Below are 18,870 nucleotides of genomic sequence, written 5' to 3'. Positions count from 1 at the left end.
GTCTTAAAGGGAAATAAACTACTTTGTCACACATCTCTTAACTTTTTTAGTAGTATGATCCAAGTTTTATTCTTCCTGAAAAAGCGAACTGTTAAGCCTATGTGAAGTTCCATTTATTTTGTTTCTAATCCGATTAACCATTAATTATTCATCTTTTATCAATACAGATTACCGTTAATCATGCAAAGAAAACAATGTCTTGGTGATGACTTTTATTAATCCTGTAGAAACTTGAATGTCAGAATGGGTTAAGACATATGTTTAACAACGAACTGATCATGTTTAGAGCCAACTGGCAACATAGTAGCAAGAATAAATATATAGCTGATATATAGCAACGAGGTAACTACAAATTGTTTCATTAATGCTTACTAGTGACAGTTTCAACTTTCAAGGACTGGTTTTTGCCTATTTGGCTATAAAATCTAACAAGGAATTTGGCTACAAAAATGTACATAGCTATGGTTATATTTGTAACACCAATATCATTTTCTCTCGAGAACGGTGTACTACGCTAAAACTATAAAAGTTTAATACCGATTTCAACAAAATATTCATGTTTCTATTTGAAAAGGGAAAAAATAAGTTGTTTTTTTTTTCATTTTTAGTTGCTTTTTTATATTGATATAATTAATAAATTTACTTTGATTGCTTCATTTCAACTTTGTTGTTGTAGAGATAAATATGAAATAATTTAAATATTATTTAGTGATATAAAGAGTTCCAACTTTCATGTAACAAAAGTCGAAAATATAACTCCATATCTTGTGATATAAAGAGTTCCGATACAAAGTTGCTGCATATCATTCTTTATTAAATAGCAGCGTCGAGGGACAAATTACAGGATCAAATGGCCGTTGGTTGTAACAATCAAGATTATCTCCGGGGTCAGCTCCTAAGATTTCACAGTACCTCCTATAAAACCCAATCCTATCAGCAACTCTTGCGTCATAGCCATGTCCACACTCTATTCTACCGTTAAAGATATTCGTTATCACGCCGTAACCCGGTAATCTCCCGGCCGCAATGTCTGCCGTTGAAGGCCTCCATAAATTTATCAACACGCCGTGGCTCCACGGTTTTGGAGGCACAGGTTTCATCCAGAATAAAATCGCGACTTTGAAAGCTATCACTGGGTCGTTGGAGACAAGGTCAGGGTTGTTGAGTAAGTCGGCGTTAAGGGCTTGTCCGTACGCTCCGTACTCGTGGTTCCCCTGCAGCAGCACAGGTCCTCTTCCGTAGTAGCGCTTGCCAGGTATGCATGGCCACGTGTCACTCGGTGAACAGTAGTCTGAAGGAGGATTCATCTCTTCCTTGTAACAGTAACCCCACGTGTATATCGAAGTGTTTTTTGGATGACCAGTGGATTCGTAGGAAGTCTGACCAAAGAAAGCGGCGAGTTCTTTCTTCCTCGCGGCAGTGTCGCTGCCTCTGGCGAAGCTGGTGAAGAAATAAGCCGCGGTGATAAAGGCTTCGTAAGTGTAGAAACCTCTAGCGGGACAAGCGGGGTCGTTCCTATGTTTAAGCATGTCATCGAACTGAGATCTTGTTATGATATCAGTAAGACCGCCGGTGGGATCAGGAGGAGAGGTGAAGGAGGAGGAGGAAGAGGAGGAGGATGACCATCAGGAGTGCACTGGCTTTGGCAGCCAGGCCGCTTACAGTAAGGTTCGGTGTCACCGCACCATCCGAACGGGCTGCAGCATAGATTGTTGGGGCAGAGAGCACCACCCGCTTGTCGACCACATTCCTCGGCCGAGGAAAAAGATAAAAGAAACGAGAAGATGATGAGTAAGAGAAGTAGTGAAGTCTTCATTAATTTAGCTCTGAGTTTGATGGTTTATTACTGAGGCAAAGTAGGAGGTATATATACTACTACTATGCAAATATACATTCAATGAAATGTTAAATTTAATCACATCAAATTTTGTATTTTTCATAGTTTGATATGTGATCGTGGAATATGGTGGGTTTGCGATAAACTTATTCACAAAATAAAATAAGAAATGGAGATCTCGAGAATGAATTAAGGTAGCGAATTGGAGAAAAGACTCCCATTTAATTTAATAATAATGACTCGAGAGTAAATTATACACATGTTTAATTAATTATTATAAGGTTTCTCTTCCTATTCTAATTTTTTCTTCCATAATTATGGTATTAATAATCTCGAAGAAACCTATGTGAAAATTATCTATACTAATTATGTACATTAGTTGGCTACGTGCATGCAACTACTGTACATAATATGATCTATCTCTCCATATAATATACAATAAGCATTTCGACTTGGTCCTATCTCTATCCATGTGGGCTGCGTGTAGTCTCTTTAAAGGATAATAGAGTATTTATTTGGTCACTAGTAGAGATTCGGACTTTGTACCTAGCTAAAGGAACACTAATTAGTGATAAGTAGATAAACTAGATCTAGGCAGTTGCATCTGGTCACATGGGATCTCACTATTGATTCCACTATGAGTTACCATTCTGCGTCTGGTACAGGCATACAGCATACTACTACTCAGTGTAGCTCTATATTTGCAGACTCAGTTTACAAGCATTATCATAATCTCTCCATCATTTGCTACTTCTACTGTCTTAACTCTTGAAGGGAAAACAACTACCAGGCTCATCATCTACTTTGTCACACATCTCCTCAACTTGTAGTAGTTTGATCCAACTGTTTTTTGTCCCTCTGAAAAAGCCTTATTGAAGGTAATTTTTAATTGATAAAGGATGAATAATTGGTTAAAAAGGTGACTTTATCTCTTTAGAGAAAAACCAAACTTTGTAAATAGTTTCTCCCACTGCAAATTGAATCTGTGTATCAGTAGTTACAGCCGTAACCTCTTTACCACTAGGCCAACTAGACGCCGATATCATTTGAGAATTTTACAGTGTATAGTTAGTTTACTTACCATGGTTTAGCTCTAAACAATTATTTAACTTTTTTGTTTACTGTGTCTACAAAATCGACAATCATATGTTAACGATTCGAAATAAATAGCTTTCGCGGAATTTAGTAAATATATTAAAGAACCAAGAAAATTAGGTCGATCGTTTACTTTAAATCTCTGTGTATTAGTAAGTTGGAAATCATAATTAAAAATTGTATATTAATATGGAAATTTTCCATTTTTAAATGTTAAAGTACTCCTAAAACACTCTCAATTATTTTTTCCCTTATTTTGTTCATAAAAGTACTTTATTTTATTTTATTTTTGTAGAGATAAATATGAAAAAAAAATTAAAACATTATTCACAGACGTCACATCACAGATTTAAACCGAATTTGATTAAGACTTTTAGTTCCTAATTATTATTTGAATGGGTTTGTTCAAAAAAAAAAAGATCATCTCCACCGTACACGTGGAGAAGCATCGTCGATTACGATGGGCTTTTCTCACTTGAAGTCGGTTTACTGGCGTCTATATAAAGCAAAAACAAAAAGCAGCCAGACATATCTGTGAAAATCGAAACGAAAGAGCGAGACGGAAATGGTGAAGTCAGAGAAGAAGAAAGGCAAGGAAGAGAGGAAGAAGAGGAAAGTATCGCGACCCACCGCTAATTTCTCAGAGCTACGTAGTGCCAATGTCGAGAAGAAGAAGAAAGGATTCGCGGAGCTGCGCGACGATCTGTTCCGCGAAGCAGCGAAACTCGTCGCGGAAGATCCTTCACAGAGAATCGCGATCCTCATCAAACCTCCCGCCTCCGAATCGAACGTGGTGATGCAATCGTTCGGGTATCCGTCTGCGGAAGGAGTTGTTCGACAGTTCCTCAAGGATTCTGCTCCTCCTGTTCCGGTAACAGAGGACGACGACGAAGAGGAGGACGAAGAGGAGGATGAGGATTGGTGTAAGTATTACTGGTGGGAAGATGAGAAGCTGCTTAATTCGAAGGATCCGGTGGAGATTATGGCAGCGATGGAGGAGATGAAGAAACTTCAGAAGCAACTCGAGATGTATAAAAGTGAAACAGGTCAAGGCTCTGGGACTCAGGACGATGCATCCAAACCCTAATTGCAGATGCATGTTCAAGTTCAGCGACGTCGTTTTAGGCTTTAATTATAAGTTATATACAGTTAGTTGCTAATTTGGAGTCAAGACTATGTTTTTACTTTTGATTATCTTATGGATTCTCTGTTGATAGAGCTAAAGCTTGATAGTGCTACTTATTAAAACATCAATGAATCTTATGACTTCTTTGTGGTTCTTTATACAATCTTTGCAAGGTTTTTGAGTTTATCAATCCATTATACTGAAATATTATTAGGTGTTAGTGTGATTACCATTAGTTGCTCTTAGCCTGAGATATTGAAACACATGAGTTGTGTTCATTCTTTCTATGGGATGGGATCATAACACACAAGGCGAGTTGGGAACCAATTGTCACTTTGACCTGTCCCTGATGTAGCTTATATTGGCAAATATAGGGGAGCATTTATTAGAATACTCACAAATCACATTGTAAGTTCATCATTAGTTCAATGGTAGTAGATCCATGCACCAGGGTTGATAAACTTTTCAAATACATTGGCTGTTCATAGATATTGCTCTGACATTAGCTTATCCCATATACTTCACTTGAATCAATATGGATTTCGTCTACTGTTACACATTTTCATAAGTGAACTAGTCACACCAGAATCTAACTCTACTGAGTATCATACTCAGAACCACTCATAAGTACAAGGATGCTAGATAAATATCGGAGTATGTAACCGAACAAGAGAAACAAGGCAAATAGGAAGACACAGAGGTCGATACTGTTGATGTTCTCAATTCCCAGGGAGCTCCACAACTATTGGCGCAGAAGATTTCGAAGCTCCTTAGCGTTGCCTTAGAGGTCTCTGTAAAACAACGGGTTGAGGTTTGTATTAGTCGTCTCTTAAACAGAAAAAAAGAAAACATGAGTGGGAAGTGTGAATGGGATTTTACCCTTGGTTCATTGTTAGCTTCACGGGGTTGTCTACTACTCCTTCTAGTGTCTGCGTCTGCATCAGCCTCCGTCTTGTCATGCTTATAAAACTCTTCTAAGGCTCTTCTAACAAATAGGCGGACTAGGTTCACTTCCATTGCCGATACATTAGGCATCTGCATTTTTATAACTCGGTTATGGTACTTATTATTGAAATCATTCTTGAGATGTAATGGAGAAAAAGGTAACGTCAAGAAGAGGCAATAAAAAAACACTAACCTTCACTGCAGATGTACCTACAAATGAATGAATGATCCCAAGTTAGTCTCGAGTGTGTGAAGCCGCACATCTCTGATGTCCTCGACTAGTGATCTCACCTATACCAAAAATTCGATAACGGTTCTAAAGGATACAAACACATGGGTTTAGAAGGGAGAGACAAATGTATGATGTTACCATATACATGTCTGGAATATCATGACGTGCAGTGCCAAAAGTGAGATTTTTCAAATACTAAAGATGCAAGGGGGGGAGCAACTAAACAAGTAGTCTCTAAAAATCGCATACTGATCAAAAAGAAGTCTAGCAATCTGAGTCAAATTGTCCAAGTTCACAGAGGTAAAAGTACAGTTAAAAATAATTAGTACACATATGATATAATTTCCATTTGCATTCAAAAGTTATCTGCAAAAAATGTGAAATTTTTTTATGTTACCAACAGACAACCACGCCGGAAGGCGGAGAGTGCATTTGCCTCTCCTCTTTAGTGCCACTGCAAGCACAGAGGCACTTGCGTTGGAATCTGAGGAACGAACCGACCATAATCCCCCTGTCACCGGTTCAAAAGTTAATCATATGGTTAACTAAAAATTTCACCACATGGTTTCAAGATTCTATAAAGCTGTGGAGAGATTACAGCGATGAAATTGAGCGGGTTCATATTGGGAACAATCTCCACCATTTCGGCTTCTGCCATGAACTCAACCTGATGTGAAATGCTAAAATCAATTACATCATTGCAGACAGTAAACGAAGAAACAATATACAAACAAAGGGGAGGAGGAGGAGAAGAACCTGGTTCGATATTTTGATTGAACCAACCTCAAACCAAAAATTGTGAACCAAACAAAATTTCAACCTGATTCTTCACACGAGAGATGTGGCATGTGTTTGCTGTGTTTTCTTAAAGAATCAAAACTCTTTTGTGTTGATGGCTTTTTCACGTCATGATTACATATACAGCTAATTGTTGCTTCAAATTTAGTAACAAAGAATCTTAGTATAAATGAAACAGTTGAGAGACTATACAGCCGATGATGTGCTGAACGAAACTGATCAAAGCAAGAACGAAACTGATCAAAGCAAGAACGGAGCATTTAGAAGTTTCCATAGGTATCTCAGTGAGGGAAAAGATTCTGATTCCGGATAGGATGAAGGGTCATTAGTTGAATTGACATGTAGCTAACTACTACCAATACAACGTTGCTTGCAGCTCAAGGAAACAGTGATGGAGTGGTTTAACAAGAAAAGTCAGTCCCCTTGGGACAAAAGTTGGTAGAAGTGAGGCCTCACAATACGGCTTACGTTATCTCACTTGTGGGAAAGGGTAAACAATCATAAGAGAATGTAATTATTACAGGACCACTTTGTCTGGACCGACCATATTACACAACATCACCAATGTTAAATAAAACAAAGAAAAGCTAAACTTTGTCAGGGACCAATCTCATCCCAGTTGAGTCATTTACAAAATGCCAAAGCAGAAAGAAAAACAACAACAAATGTACTTGCGAGAAAAGTCGAGAATTAAAAAGACAATTAATCTTTGCAGAAACTGAGTTTACAATTTATTCTTGTTTTCCATCTGTACAACCACCAATACTTGCCTCCATTTTTTACACTGAAACACCTGCTTCAACAGCTCTACCTCTGTTCATGTCTGAATCTTTGTGTGCTCCTCCTCCTCTCCCCTGATGTTTTCCTTGATGCTGCGACCAATATCCGTATGCCCTCAACACTCTGTCCAGCAGCTCTTGCGGCACCGGCTCTCCTCTTCGTTGCTGCGGTGATATACTTGCTGTATGAACCAGAGTCTTCCACTTATCCTGTAAAATCACATGTTCTTGCAACATTAATCTACTGTGATGATTGATACATGTACTGCCGGGCATTTATATTTTCTTATAAAACTCAGAAGTGGAACCGAACTAAAAATAGTTCGGGTTTAAAGCCAAAAATAAAAACAAATTCCCTCGAAAACCCGAGTTAAACCGAAAAAATATCCGTGTAATTCAGGTTTTTGAATAGTTTTTATTTATAAATTATATTTTATATATATAAAAATTAGAAATAATTAATATATTGAATATTTGGGTATCCATTCGATTCTCGGTTCAGTTTTGGATTTTTGATTTTGAAGAATAGGAACCGTTTGGTATTTTGTAAATTTTGGTCCAGTTTTGGTTTTTTCGGTTTGATTTTCGGGTTTCGGATATATGCCCAGGACTAGATATATGTTCCAGAATTACAAGTTTGTGTTTGTGTGTTTACCTTCAAGTCCACGTAGGTCCGATGATCTGCATCCTCGAAAGCACGTAGCTTCACATCACGCCATCTGTGCGATGAAACCATTAGCTTTTTGAGCTTATTGACATTTTTAACACCACGACCAAACCACATGAAACTATGTATACCTTCCAGTCCCCAGCTCCTCAACTGCTTGTACGAGAGCTTCCACCTCTGTCACAGAGAAGGGTCTCCTGGTTCTGCGCTGAGCAAGCTCACTACGCTTAGGTTTCTGGTTTAAAGGAACTATGGCAAGCGCCTCAACTTCCAAGGCTGGAAGTGGAACAAGCGCTCTTGGATCTGTTGAAGGCTCTTCTTCATCAACAGTTATCTCCTTCTGATATGGAACTAACTCGAGGTGGTTATTGTCCACAGTGTTTCCTGGATTAGCCACGTCATCAGGATGGGGAGTTTCAGTATCTAATGTGGGAGAGACAGCAGACCTGGAAAGATCATTAACAAGCGCTCTTGCTTAAGAATCTTCAAGAAGAAAGAAAGAAAGAAAGACAGTGAGTTTGTTGGTACCGTTCAGACAGATTTGTAGGGTCGATAGGCACAAGAGGATCTTGGGAACACAGAGGCAGGGGAGCTTTGCTGGGACCAGGCTCCAAGGTGAAGCCAAGGTTGGTTAGATTCTCTTCAGATGAGATCCCAGACTGTGACAAAGTTTTCTTGTCATCTCTGATCTTTTTTCCGTGGACTAATACACCAACGCGTATTCCACCGCTGAGTAAAACACTGACAGCCTCCATCACCGTCCTCTGTAACCAAAAGGGTGGTCAAGGGTCACTACTCACGACTCTGTTATGCGAGAGAATGAAAGAAAATACACACTGCCAATGTACCTTTAGTGATCCTACTGTTGCACTTTCTGGAACTTCAATAAAAAGCTCTGGAATCCTAAAGGACTTTATGCTTAGCTTCACTGCACCAGAGATAACAAAAAACACATGAGAACCATATTATAAATGTCTCAGTTACATATATCAACCGGTCAAGTACCATGGAAACCCTTTGACTGAGGACCACAACAGCTAAGATAAGATAAATAAACACCTGAATCACGCTTCTCAGGTAACTTGGAAACACTTCCACTACTGAGTCCACCATCCGAAGTTACAACCGAGCTTCTGTCCGGTGATCTTCTCCTCTTGTAAATGGTCTCACGCTGCCATGCGTTGTATCCATAACACGACTTCCTTTTGCGGTAAAGAGCCTTTACTCCAACATCTAGACATTCAAAATCAAAAAGTCAAAACAGTGCAGACCACAATTTTAAGTGAACCAGGTTGTGAATACTTTACCAGCTCTATAGTGTCCAAATTCCTTAGCCATTTGCTTCCAGTATTTAGACGAAAGCGACTTTCTTATTCTTCGAATCGTAGGAGACCTATACGACTTAAACTTACTGCTAAACTTATGGTAACTATATAATTTTTCATCATCATCTCTACCTAACTTAGTATGGTTCCCTTGTCTATCAAGGGAACCATTAGGGGTCTTATTCAGACAAGATGGTGATTTAACATCACCATCCACGCACACTGACTTCGGAAACTGCACACCTAACGCAGTTGCATCCTCTAAGTTGAAAGCATCAGCTCCCAAGCCTCCATCTTGTTCAAACCCAGTATTCACAATAACATCACCTCTCTCCTCAGTGACGCCTTCACATTTAACGTTCTTGGTTTCACACACAGGAGTTCGCTCCAAGATCCCGTCATCAGAAAACGAAAAACTGTTCACCACACACGTCTTCTCATACGTAGGCCTTGACACAGAGTTGCCTTGGTCAGAGGACTCAGATTTCAAATGGTCTTCTTGTTTGATCTCCTTACGACAATTCTCGTGGTTATTCACTTCAAACGCGTTGGAAGACGCTGAGGAACTCTCGCATTCCTCTAGCAGCTTGCCAGCTAGAGAAGCCAGCAAGTCCATTGCATCGGTCCTCTTGTTTACGACCTTCCTCTGCTAAAAAAAAATCAACCGAGAGTTAGTAGTCATGAGAGAGACAGATCAAGAAGATGAGGATGAGATGGTACCCTGCATGAACGAGGAGCCTTGGGGATATTGGGGTAATCAAATCCAACAGAGACGCAATCTAACTTCCTCTTGAACACCATCTCTCTCTCTCAGCTATGCATAAACACTACCAACACACAAAACAAAACATTAATCTTGAGATTAAACGTAACTTGAGACGCACGCATATGTAGAATCCAAACAATGTTAACACATTTTCAGATCCGATGTTATAATATAAACACGCAAACACACAATAATTCAATAATTTCGAAAACATCAAATTGGACACAAAGTCAGATCTCAGACATCAAACTGAACAAATTGGCTGTTCCCAACCAGATCTCCGACAAGTTCCCAATTATGTCGACCCGACCCGACCCGGTAAAGAATTTAAATCGGTAATTTGAAATCCAGATCAGACACAAGGATCGAAATTCAACACAGATCGGATTCGATCGAAACTCACCTGAATCAACGATACCAGCTCCTTGATCACGCAGACAGAGCTTCCAATTACCAATTTGATGTTTTTTTGTTTGAGGATATAAAATAATGTACAAAGGAGAGAAATTAGAATCGATCTATACAGAGAGTTTTCGAGAATCTTGAGATTTTAAAGAAGGAAGAGTTATGTCTTTGTCCGTATAAAAGAAAGAGGATGAAGGAGACGTGAATTAAAAATTAAAAACCCCCCACAAAAACAAAAACCCTTTTTTTAATATATTCTCGTATAAATAAATAATAAAAAGTTTTTTTTTATTGACCACACAAATGACGATGGGGGTTTTTGGGGATGAGGCAGTTGAGGGGGGGAACCGGTTGTTGACGGTTACACTCGCAGTTTTTATTAAACCCTCTCTCTCCGGTTAACCGGTTGTTGAGGGGTCACCCTTCTCTCTCGGACCATTTAAAAAAAAAAGAAGATAGGGTTTTGTCAGAAAGAATCTTAATTTTAGGGATCGGATAAAAACAATAAACATTGTGTTTGTGAATTGTGATTGTGATCGGAGTGGGGTCTTTGTCTTTTAATTTAATACAACAAAAGTAGTCTCTCTTTCTACCACGTGGTTGAGAGAAGCCTGTGAGGAGTCTATTGCTTTGGTTATAACGTCGTCACAAGGTTCATAATCTGAGGGATGACATGAAGTCATCGATGATTGTTTATATGCTAGTATATGTTTAGTTAGATGTGTAGAACCCATGTGCTAAGATGAACGTGACATCTTTAAAAGGTTGAATCATTGAATGTGGTCTGTTAATGATCATGTTCTTGGGTTGGATGCGCCAATTTCTTTACTAATAAATTTGGGCTAGTGTGAAAATGTGTGTTACTGTTTTAGTAGCTAACATAAGCCAGATGTTGAATCGAATATACTGTTTTAGTTTATGCCCTCTGGCCTACTCTGATGTGGATGGTGGTGGACCTTTGGAACCTTCGTGATTATGGGCCACAGGACAATCACTTAATGGGCTGGGTCTGACCATTCTGTTGGGATGCACAATGAAATGACATAGTGCTAGTGTGCTACCTCGAATCATTCTCTAATCTTTTTTTTTTTTTTTTGTGTCAAGTAAATCGTTAGGGCCTAATGGTGGTGCTGCATCATTGTCCTGTGGCCCATAATCAACAGGATGGTGAATCGATTCATGCATATTAAGAAAACCTGTTGATTTTTCTTTTTATCATTAGGGCCTATGATGCAGCACCATTGGTGGTTACGATTCATGCATATTAAAAAAATCTCTTAGATATATTTTGTTGATTTTCTTCACTGAACCCTCATGTCATAAATGAATCGCATTGATCACAGACTTGAGTAGCATGAATACTGGACCACGGTGACATACTGACATTCTATAAAGAAAATAACACACGAACTAACCGGAACGAGTTAGTCTGGTGGTAAACGGTTTGCGACTGCAAGTACAGCTTCGGGTTCGACTCGCACTGGCCACCAGAAAATTTACATGCGAACTTGCTCTGGCGTCCGAGACCAAAGACCGTTGCCTGACCATGACCCACCCTCGGGTGTGCGTCCGCGCCGTTAAAAGGTTCGGTCTCTAATCTGGACCACCACGGTGGAGGCAGGACACTCGGTTATCAAAAAAAAAAAAAATAACACACGACCAACAAGGAGTTTAAGGGAATTCAACATGAAGTATGGGTCCCTTTAAAACATATAAAAAAATAAACCTTATTCCCTACCTACTTACCTTTATGCTTTTCTTTGTTAGAGCCTCCACAATGGGCGGTACCGAACAAGAAGAATATAACTACTATAGTTTTCCACATTTTCTGTTCATTACTAATGTTCGTTTTAACGTTTTCCATTAACTTGTCGATTTTATAACATTTGTGATCTATTGTTAATATGTTATGGTTGGAAACTTCTTAAAGAAAATATCAATGGGAATCTCTTGTTATGTCTCTCAAAGAAAGAGCCAGAGAGTTTCCATAGTAAATTTCTGACATATGGATCTTTCAGAGCCTATAAATGTATCGTTTGCAACTATTGCTTATAAATCATAAGTTTATTTCACCGACTACCAACTAAGCATAATTTATGTTGGATTGGATTTTACATGTAGAGCATATATTTTATCAGTTGACCTACTGATGTAGACATGAAACTTATCTCAAAACTCTGTTGTTGAAGACCACAACAATTAGAATCAAGCAATATCCACAATCAAAACGGATCAGATAAGATAGTAATCCTAACATAATCAACAAGAATGGTTTCCATTCATTATGTTTTCACCTGAAATAGCAAATAAGATGGCAAATTCATCTTGAATTCAACTCTTTCTGATTCTTTGACCAGTCATATAGTCCTCGTTATAATATGGACACCACATAATATTTGGCATGACACTCCCATGTCATCTCAGAGACATTTTGACCATTCATTTGTCTTAGTGTGAAGATGCATCCCCAAGATTAGGCACATCTTCATGAGGCTAGAAATAAGCAAATTACATCATTTCTAAGACCTGCTTTACTTTGCCCATAGTTGAACTCCATGTGGGAAATATTATTAACTAAGGTACTTAACATGACCATAAAAAAAAATATAATAACTAAGACCTTCAAAGTGTACAAGTGTCCATATTCCAGCATCCGGAAAAGGCTGATCTTAGAAATGATGTAATTTTAATAAAAATATTCACCTTGACTTTTGAAATTTAAAGAGGTAATTAAAAATAGGTCTTATGAATTTAAAATTGTAAAATATATGTATAAAACTTAGCTTGAAATTTATTTGAAGATAATGAGTCTTGGTCATGTCCATGTCAAGAAACTGAACTTAAAAATATTTTTTGTAACAATTTATTTCATTAAAATCGATATAAAACATATTATCTCATAAAAAAAAACCTAAAAATGAAATATAAATCATTATATTGTTTGCATAATTGTCAGAGCTGACGATTTCTTACCCAATTTCACTGATGTAATTTCATATTTTGTCTCTCTTTAATCTTTACGTTTCTAACTTTTTCTCATTGACATTGGAATAATTATTTAACATAATAAAAAGTTGCCGTATGTCAACCATGTTAATTTATAAAACAATTACCATGTCACTTTCTATCAAAAATGGAATAAAAAATAAATTTCAAATAAAAGATATAATTCTTAATAACAAAGATTTTATTACCCTCAAGTATTAAGTCAGTAATTAGCTAAGGTCTTGGTCAAAAAAAAAAAATATATAGCTAACCTTTTGTATCAATGGTCAGTCAAGACTGACGGCGTTACTATTACCTCCCGCAAATCCTCGCAATTCCGTTAATTAACAGCATCTTCCGTCGTAAATTGCGAGTCTTTAAAGTCTCTCTCTCTCTGACTCTGTGTAGCTTCCTCTCAAAATAATTTGGGGATCATAGAGAAGCGCCTCTGTTCCTCCTCCGCCGATACGCACTCTTCTCGTCGGATTTGTTCATCGTGGTTAGCTTCCTCGTTCCTTTCTCCTTCTCTATCCGTCGATTAATGATCCAATTGGTTTGCATCTGAATTCAAATTAGCTCTTGATTTTGCAATTAGACGAAAAGGAATATCTGGGAAAAATATCAGATTTGTGGATAAGATTGTTGATGATCTTGTTCCAGATCCTTAATTCGATTGCTTTTTTATGCTTCTAGGGTTTTGAAAAGGGCTTGTTGCTCTTCATGTGTGCTAGCGTCTCTTAGACCATTTGCTTTTGGAGCTTTGTAGTGAAAAAAATAAAAACTTTGTGGTGGGGATCTTGAGATCTTGTGAGATGAAGATATCTTTGAGCTGCAGCTATGGGTTTGTTGATTGATTGCTACTGCGTTTGGTAGAAAGGAGATCACTTTTAATATAACACAGCAAGAACAACAACATGGGTGAGACTCTCATCACAACTCTGTCTATGGAGAATTATCACCCGTCGACACTACTCTCCATGGACTCAGATGCTTTTACTCATGAAGAATCTGAGAGGGAGACTAACCGGTCGCTTTTGCTTACGGGTCCTCCTGATATCAACCTCCCGCTCTCATCTGAGGCGAGCCCGTCTCTGTTTCTGTGGAACGAGCACTGTGATATCTTAGACGTTGGCCTCGGGCCTCAGATTTATGAGCCTGAGGCTGTTGTTCATGTCCCCAAGGTTGCTAAGAAGCATAACAAGCGTGTAGATAGTGCTTGGGGTGCTTGGCTTTTCTTTAGCTTTTACTTCAAGCCTGTTTTGGATGATAAGTCTAAGAACAAGTTGATGAGGGATAGTAATGGGTTGTCTGGGTATGATAAATCTGATTTGCAGCTTGACTCCTTCATGGTTCAGCATGATATGGAGAATATGTACATGTGGGTGTTCAAGGAGAAGCCTGAGAATGCTCTGGGGAAGATGCAGCTAAGGAGTTACATGAACGGCCACTCGCGCGAGGGCGAGCGTCCTTTTCCTTTTAGTGTGGACAAAGGTTTCGTACGCTCTCATAGGATGCAGAGGAAACACTACCGTGGTCTTTCTAACCCACAGTGCCTCCATGGGATCGAAGTTGTTCAGTCGCCAAACCTCTCTGTGCTTAACGAGGATGAGAAGAAGAAGTGGACGGAACTCACAGGTCGAGATGTGAACTTTGCTATTCCCCTTGAGGCAATTGATTACGGTTCGTGGAGGAACCTCCCTACCACGGAACTGGAGGTTGAGCGACCTATGGCTCAGGCTAAAGCTAACGGGCACACCCACCTTAAAAAGCTCAACGGTACCTTTATGACTCTGTCAACACATTCACCAAACCATGGAGCTGACTCAGTGGAAGCACAAATCGCTTGCAACAACAAACGCAAAAGGGATTGTCTCGCTCTAGGAAACTGCGATGACTCAAGCTCAAGTGAGAAATCTCTGGACATGAAAATCAACACAACAGAGCTGCTGCCATGGTCAAATGATTTCACTGGGGTGATGAAGGATGTGTATGGGCCAGTCACAGCTGCGAAAACCATATACGAAGATGACAAAGGGTTCTTGATAATCGTCAGCCTGCCACTAGTTGATCCGGAAAGGGTGAAAGTGACATGGAGGAACACACCAACTCACGGAATAGTGAAGATATCATGTACAAGTACAGCTTGTGAGCCGTTCATCAAGAGACATGACAGGACATTTAAGCTAACAGATCCGACACCAGAGCACTGCCCACCAGGAGAGTTTGTCAGGGAAGTCCCCCTGCCAAACCGGATTCCAGACGACGCCAAGCTTGAAGCTTACAGGGATGAGACGGGAACAACGCTAGAGGTTTTAGTACCTAAACACCGAATAGGACCAGAGGAGCATGAGGTTCGCGTCTGTCTCCGTCCCTTTATGCTAGAGTGAGAATGTGTCGTGTAACTTGTTAAAGGATATTATTGATTCATGTAATCATTGGATTATTCATATTTAATCATATTTCCCATTGCTTACTTAAATGGAACAGAGTTAACGTCGACAATAATATAAATCTTAAAGCAGAGAGACATAAGAGCATAAAACAGTTTCAAAATACATAGAAAAAGCTTAACTAAGCGACAAAAGCAAACAACAGAAACATTAAAGAATACAACAGAACGAGAGAGGTAAGAAACTTAATCAACTTCTTCAATCTTCGTTCAATCTTTGGACTATTCATATTTAATCGTACTTCCCGTTGCATTGCTTAAATGTAATGATAAAAAGCAACACAAAGACTTAAAGCAACTTAAATCAACCAGGTTTTAAAGTACATAGCGAAAGCTTAACAAAACATGCAGACGACTGAAACTTTAAAGCAAATTCAAAATAACAATATTAGAAACTTAATCAACTTCTTCAATCTTGGGTCCAGCACCACCGCTACCACCGGTAGGAACATCATCATCCATGCCACCAGCTCCACCCATATCACCACCAGCGCCTTGGTACATTCTCGCAATGATTGGGTTGCAGAGAGACTCGAGCTCCTTCATCTTATCCTCAAACTCATCCGCTTCCGCCAGCTGATTACCCTCCAACCATTCAATAGCCTGGTCGATCGCATCCTCGATCTTCTTCTTGTCAGCTGCATCCAGCTTAGACGCAATCTTCTCGTCCTTGATCGTGTTCCTCATGTTGTATGCATAGTTCTCCAAAGCATTCTTCGCGTCCACCTTCTTCTTGTGTTCTTCATCCTCAGCTTTATACTTCTCTGCCTCCTGTACCATCTTCTCAATCTCTTCTTTAGACAGCCTTCCCTTGTCGTTAGTGATCGTGATCTTGTTCTTCTGACCGGTCGTCTTGTCTTCAGCCGACACGTTCAGGATTCCGTTGGCGTCTATGTCAAAACAGACAGTGATCTGAGGAACACCTCGTGGTGCAGGCGGGATGCCACTCAGCTCAAACTTCCCCAAAAGGTTGTTATCCTTCGTCCTCGCTCTCTCTCCTTCGTAGACCTGAATCAACACACCAGGCTGGTTATCCGAATAAGTCGAGAAGATCTGCTCCTTCTTAGTCGGAATAGTCGTGTTCCTCGGAATCAAAACAGTCATCACACCTCCAGCAGTCTCCAACCCCAATGACAAAGGAGTAACATCAAGAAGCAACAAGTCCTGAACCTTCTCATTCCCCTCCCCACTCAATATCGCAGCCTGAACAGCCGCTCCATAAGCAACAGCCTCGTCCGGGTTAATACTCTTACAAAGCTCCTTCCCGTTAAAAAAATCTTGCAAGAGCTGCTGCACCTTAGGAATCCTAGTGGACCCACCAACGAGCACAACGTCATGAACATTGCTCTTATCCATCTTAGCATCCCTCAAACACTTCTCCACGGGCTCCATACACTTCCTGAACAAATCCATGTTCAGCTCCTCAAACCTCGCGCGGGTAATAGTCGTGTAGAAATCAATCCCCTCGTAGAGAGAATCAATCTCAATAGTCGTTTGAGCAGTCGAAGAGAGAGTCCTCTTGGCTCTCTCACACGCCGTTCTCAACCTCCTCAACGCTCTCGGATTCCCAGTGATATCCTTCTTATGCTTCCTCTTAAACTCCTGAACGAAGTGATTCACCATCCTGTTATCAAAATCCTCCCCACCGAGATGAGTATCACCAGCCGTCGCCTTCACTTCAAAGATCCCTTCCTCAATAGTAAGCAACGACACATCGAAAGTCCCACCGCCCAAGTCAAATATCAACACGTTCTTCTCTCCAACACTCGACGCTTTCTTGTCAAGACCGTAGGCAATGGCTGCAGCGGTTGGCTCGTTGATGATACGCATCACGTTGAGCCCCGAGATGACTCCGGCGTCCTTTGTGGCTTGACGCTGGGAGTCGTTGAAGTAGGCGGGGACTGTAACGACGGCGTTTTTGACAGACGTGCCGAGGAAGGCTTCTGCGATCTCACGCATCTTTGTGAGGACCATGGAGGAGATCTCCTCAGCTGAGAACTGTTTCTCCTCTCCCTTGTAGTTGACGACGATCATGGGCTTCTCTGCTGGGCCGGAGATGACCTTGAAAGGCCAGTGCCTCATGTCCGCTTGAACGGAGGGGTCGCTGAACCTTCTTCCGATAAGACGCTTAGCATCTGCATAACCGTCAAACAACACGATCCATCATACTCTGTTTTAGCACAGTGTTTTTAAAAATTGATAATCGCGCCTGAACCGATTTAAACCGGTTTTTAGAACACTGATAACCGTCTAATCCATCACTCTATTTTAACCATAATGTTCAAGAAATTGCTAACCGCGCCTAAACCGAATTAAACCGATAACCGTCAAACAACACGATCCATCACTATATTTCAACAGAATGTTCTAAAAGTTGCTAATCGCGCCTAAACCGATTTAAACCGAATTATAATAACACTGATAACCGTCAAACAACACGATCCATCACTCTATTTTAAAACAATGTTCTAAAAATTGATAACCCTGCCTAAACCGATTTAAACCGAATTTTATAAACAGTCAAACTACACGATCCATCACTCTATTTTAAAACAATGTTCTAAAAATTGATAACCCTGCCTAAACCGATTTAAACCGAATTTTATAAAACCGTCAAACTACACGATCCATCACTCTATTTTAACACAATGTTCTAAAAATTGCTAACCGTGACTAGACCGATTTAAACCGAAGTTTTAGAACGTTGAGTTTGCAAATTGAATAACCGATTCAGGTCTGAGCTACACAATCTCTAAACAAACAACACATATGCATGAGAACTGGAATCTAAGGTAGAGTTCGTGATTGAGGATGAGAAGGAGTAGAGAGAGCTTACCGAAGACGGTGTTGGTAGGGTTCATAGCGACTTGGTTCTTGGCGGCGTCTCCGATGAGACGCTCGCTGTCGGTGAAGGCGACGTAGGAAGGAGTGGTGCGGTTGCCTTGATCGTTGGCGATGATTTCGACGCGGTCGTGCTGCCAAACGCCGACGCAGGAGTAGGTAGTGCCGAGATCGATTCCGATCGCTGGACCTTCGCCTCTACTCGCCATTATTGAGTTCTTTTGAATAGAGCTTTTTTTCTTTCTTCGCAATTAATTGAGAGTTTTTTTGGTTAGGTTCTGTGCATGAGAATGAGGAAGGGAGAGGTGCTTAAATACTGAATCGAAAAGAAGTTCGAGAATGTTCAGTTGATGAGATGTCAGCCGTTGGATCTTGTTTTTCCGCCTTTTTTCCTTCTTTTGTTTGTATTGGTTTCTCGCTCCTTCCAGAGACCTCTTTTTTAAATATCAAAACTCAGCCGTTTTGAGAAAAGTCATATGATATGAGATTTTTTAAAACGTTTCGACGACCGTACATAGTAATTTGTGAAGTTCTACAGCGATTTGATCTTCTTCTCCGACATAACCTCGAACCAACACGTGATATGTTGATCCAGTGTTCACCGCACCACACCGTTAACT

The 18,870-nt window shown here is 39.9% G+C and overlaps 4 protein-coding genes and 2 pseudogenes across 5 annotated transcripts; 2 read left to right on the top strand and 4 right to left on the bottom strand.

The window, feature by feature from the left end:
• Positions 1 to 813: 813 nt before the first annotated feature.
• Positions 814 to 3,270, bottom strand: LOC106381402 (annotated as a pseudogene).
• Positions 3,271 to 3,497: 227 nt separating this feature from the next.
• Positions 3,498 to 4,019, top strand: LOC106368953 (agamous-like MADS-box protein AGL97). The gene has a single exon (XM_013809036.1). It carries the CDS (start codon positions 3,498 to 3,500, stop codon positions 4,017 to 4,019), a length of 522 nt encoding a protein of 173 aa, XP_013664490.1.
• A 492-nt stretch (positions 4,020 to 4,511) lies between these two features.
• LOC106368945 lies at positions 4,512 to 6,312 on the bottom strand (annotated as a pseudogene).
• A 199-nt stretch (positions 6,313 to 6,511) lies between these two features.
• On the bottom strand, positions 6,512 to 10,211 carry LOC106351565 (telomere repeat-binding protein 3). Of its 2 annotated transcripts, none has more exons than XM_048749053.1 (9): positions 9,974 to 10,211; positions 9,525 to 9,631; positions 8,787 to 9,453; positions 8,539 to 8,712; positions 8,328 to 8,407; positions 8,008 to 8,243; positions 7,611 to 7,925; positions 7,468 to 7,531; positions 6,512 to 7,022 (listed from the first exon to the last, which is right to left on the bottom strand). In XM_048749053.1, exons 2-9 carry the CDS (start codon positions 9,603 to 9,605, stop codon positions 6,813 to 6,815), a joined length of 1,827 nt encoding a protein of 608 aa, XP_048605010.1. In that variant the 5' UTR covers positions 9,606 to 9,631; positions 9,974 to 10,211; the 3' UTR covers positions 6,512 to 6,812. The 2 variants fall into 2 exon arrangements, with proteins under 2 accessions (XP_048605010.1, XP_048605029.1); XM_048749072.1 differs by having other exon boundaries at positions 8,787 to 9,450.
• A 3,040-nt stretch (positions 10,212 to 13,251) lies between these two features.
• On the top strand, positions 13,252 to 15,433 carry LOC106351554. The gene is made up of 2 exons (XM_013791345.3): positions 13,252 to 13,459; positions 13,654 to 15,433. The coding sequence occupies exon 2, from the start codon at positions 13,875 to 13,877 to the stop codon at positions 15,345 to 15,347; it is 1,473 nt and encodes a 490-aa protein (XP_013646799.2). The 5' UTR covers positions 13,252 to 13,459; positions 13,654 to 13,874; the 3' UTR covers positions 15,348 to 15,433.
• A 262-nt stretch (positions 15,434 to 15,695) lies between these two features.
• LOC106351544 (heat shock 70 kDa protein 4) lies at positions 15,696 to 18,552 on the bottom strand. The gene is made up of 2 exons (XM_013791334.3): positions 18,246 to 18,552; positions 15,696 to 17,544 (listed from the first exon to the last, which is right to left on the bottom strand). The coding sequence occupies exons 1-2, from the start codon at positions 18,457 to 18,459 to the stop codon at positions 15,806 to 15,808; spliced, it is 1,953 nt and encodes a 650-aa protein (XP_013646788.2). The 5' UTR covers positions 18,460 to 18,552; the 3' UTR covers positions 15,696 to 15,805.
• Between the last annotated feature and the right edge of the window lie 318 nt (positions 18,553 to 18,870).

The sequence above is a fragment of the Brassica napus genome, chromosome A1 (genome assembly GCF_020379485.1).
Source record: "Brassica napus cultivar Da-Ae chromosome A1, Da-Ae, whole genome shotgun sequence".
NCBI classification, from domain to species: domain Eukaryota; kingdom Viridiplantae; phylum Streptophyta; class Magnoliopsida; order Brassicales; family Brassicaceae; genus Brassica; species Brassica napus.
Note: the sequence above shows the minus strand (reverse complement) of the source record. Positions and strands in the feature narration are given on the sequence as shown.

Coding starts and splice junctions, on each gene's coding strand:
- LOC106351565 (XM_048749053.1), bottom strand. CDS start 9,605: ATGGTGTTCAAGAGGAAGTTAGATTGCGTCTCTGTTGGATTTGATTAC. Junction 8,244..8,327: donor CAACAGTAGGATCACTAAAG/GTACATTGGCAG, acceptor TTTTGGTTACAG/AGGACGGTGATGGAGGCTGT. Junction 7,532..7,610: donor GAGGAGCTGGGGACTGGAAG/GTATACATAGTT, acceptor TTCATCGCACAG/ATGGCGTGATGTGAAGCTAC.
- LOC106351544 (XM_013791334.3), bottom strand. CDS start 18,459: ATGGCGAGTAGAGGCGAAGGTCCAGCGATCGGAATCGATCTCGGCACT. Junction 17,545..18,245: donor CCCTACCAACACCGTCTTCG/GTAAGCTCTCTC, acceptor ACGGTTATGCAG/ATGCTAAGCGTCTTATCGGA.
- LOC106368953 (XM_013809036.1), top strand. CDS start 3,498: ATGGTGAAGTCAGAGAAGAAGAAAGGCAAGGAAGAGAGGAAGAAGAGG.
- LOC106351554 (XM_013791345.3), top strand. CDS start 13,875: ATGGGTGAGACTCTCATCACAACTCTGTCTATGGAGAATTATCACCCG.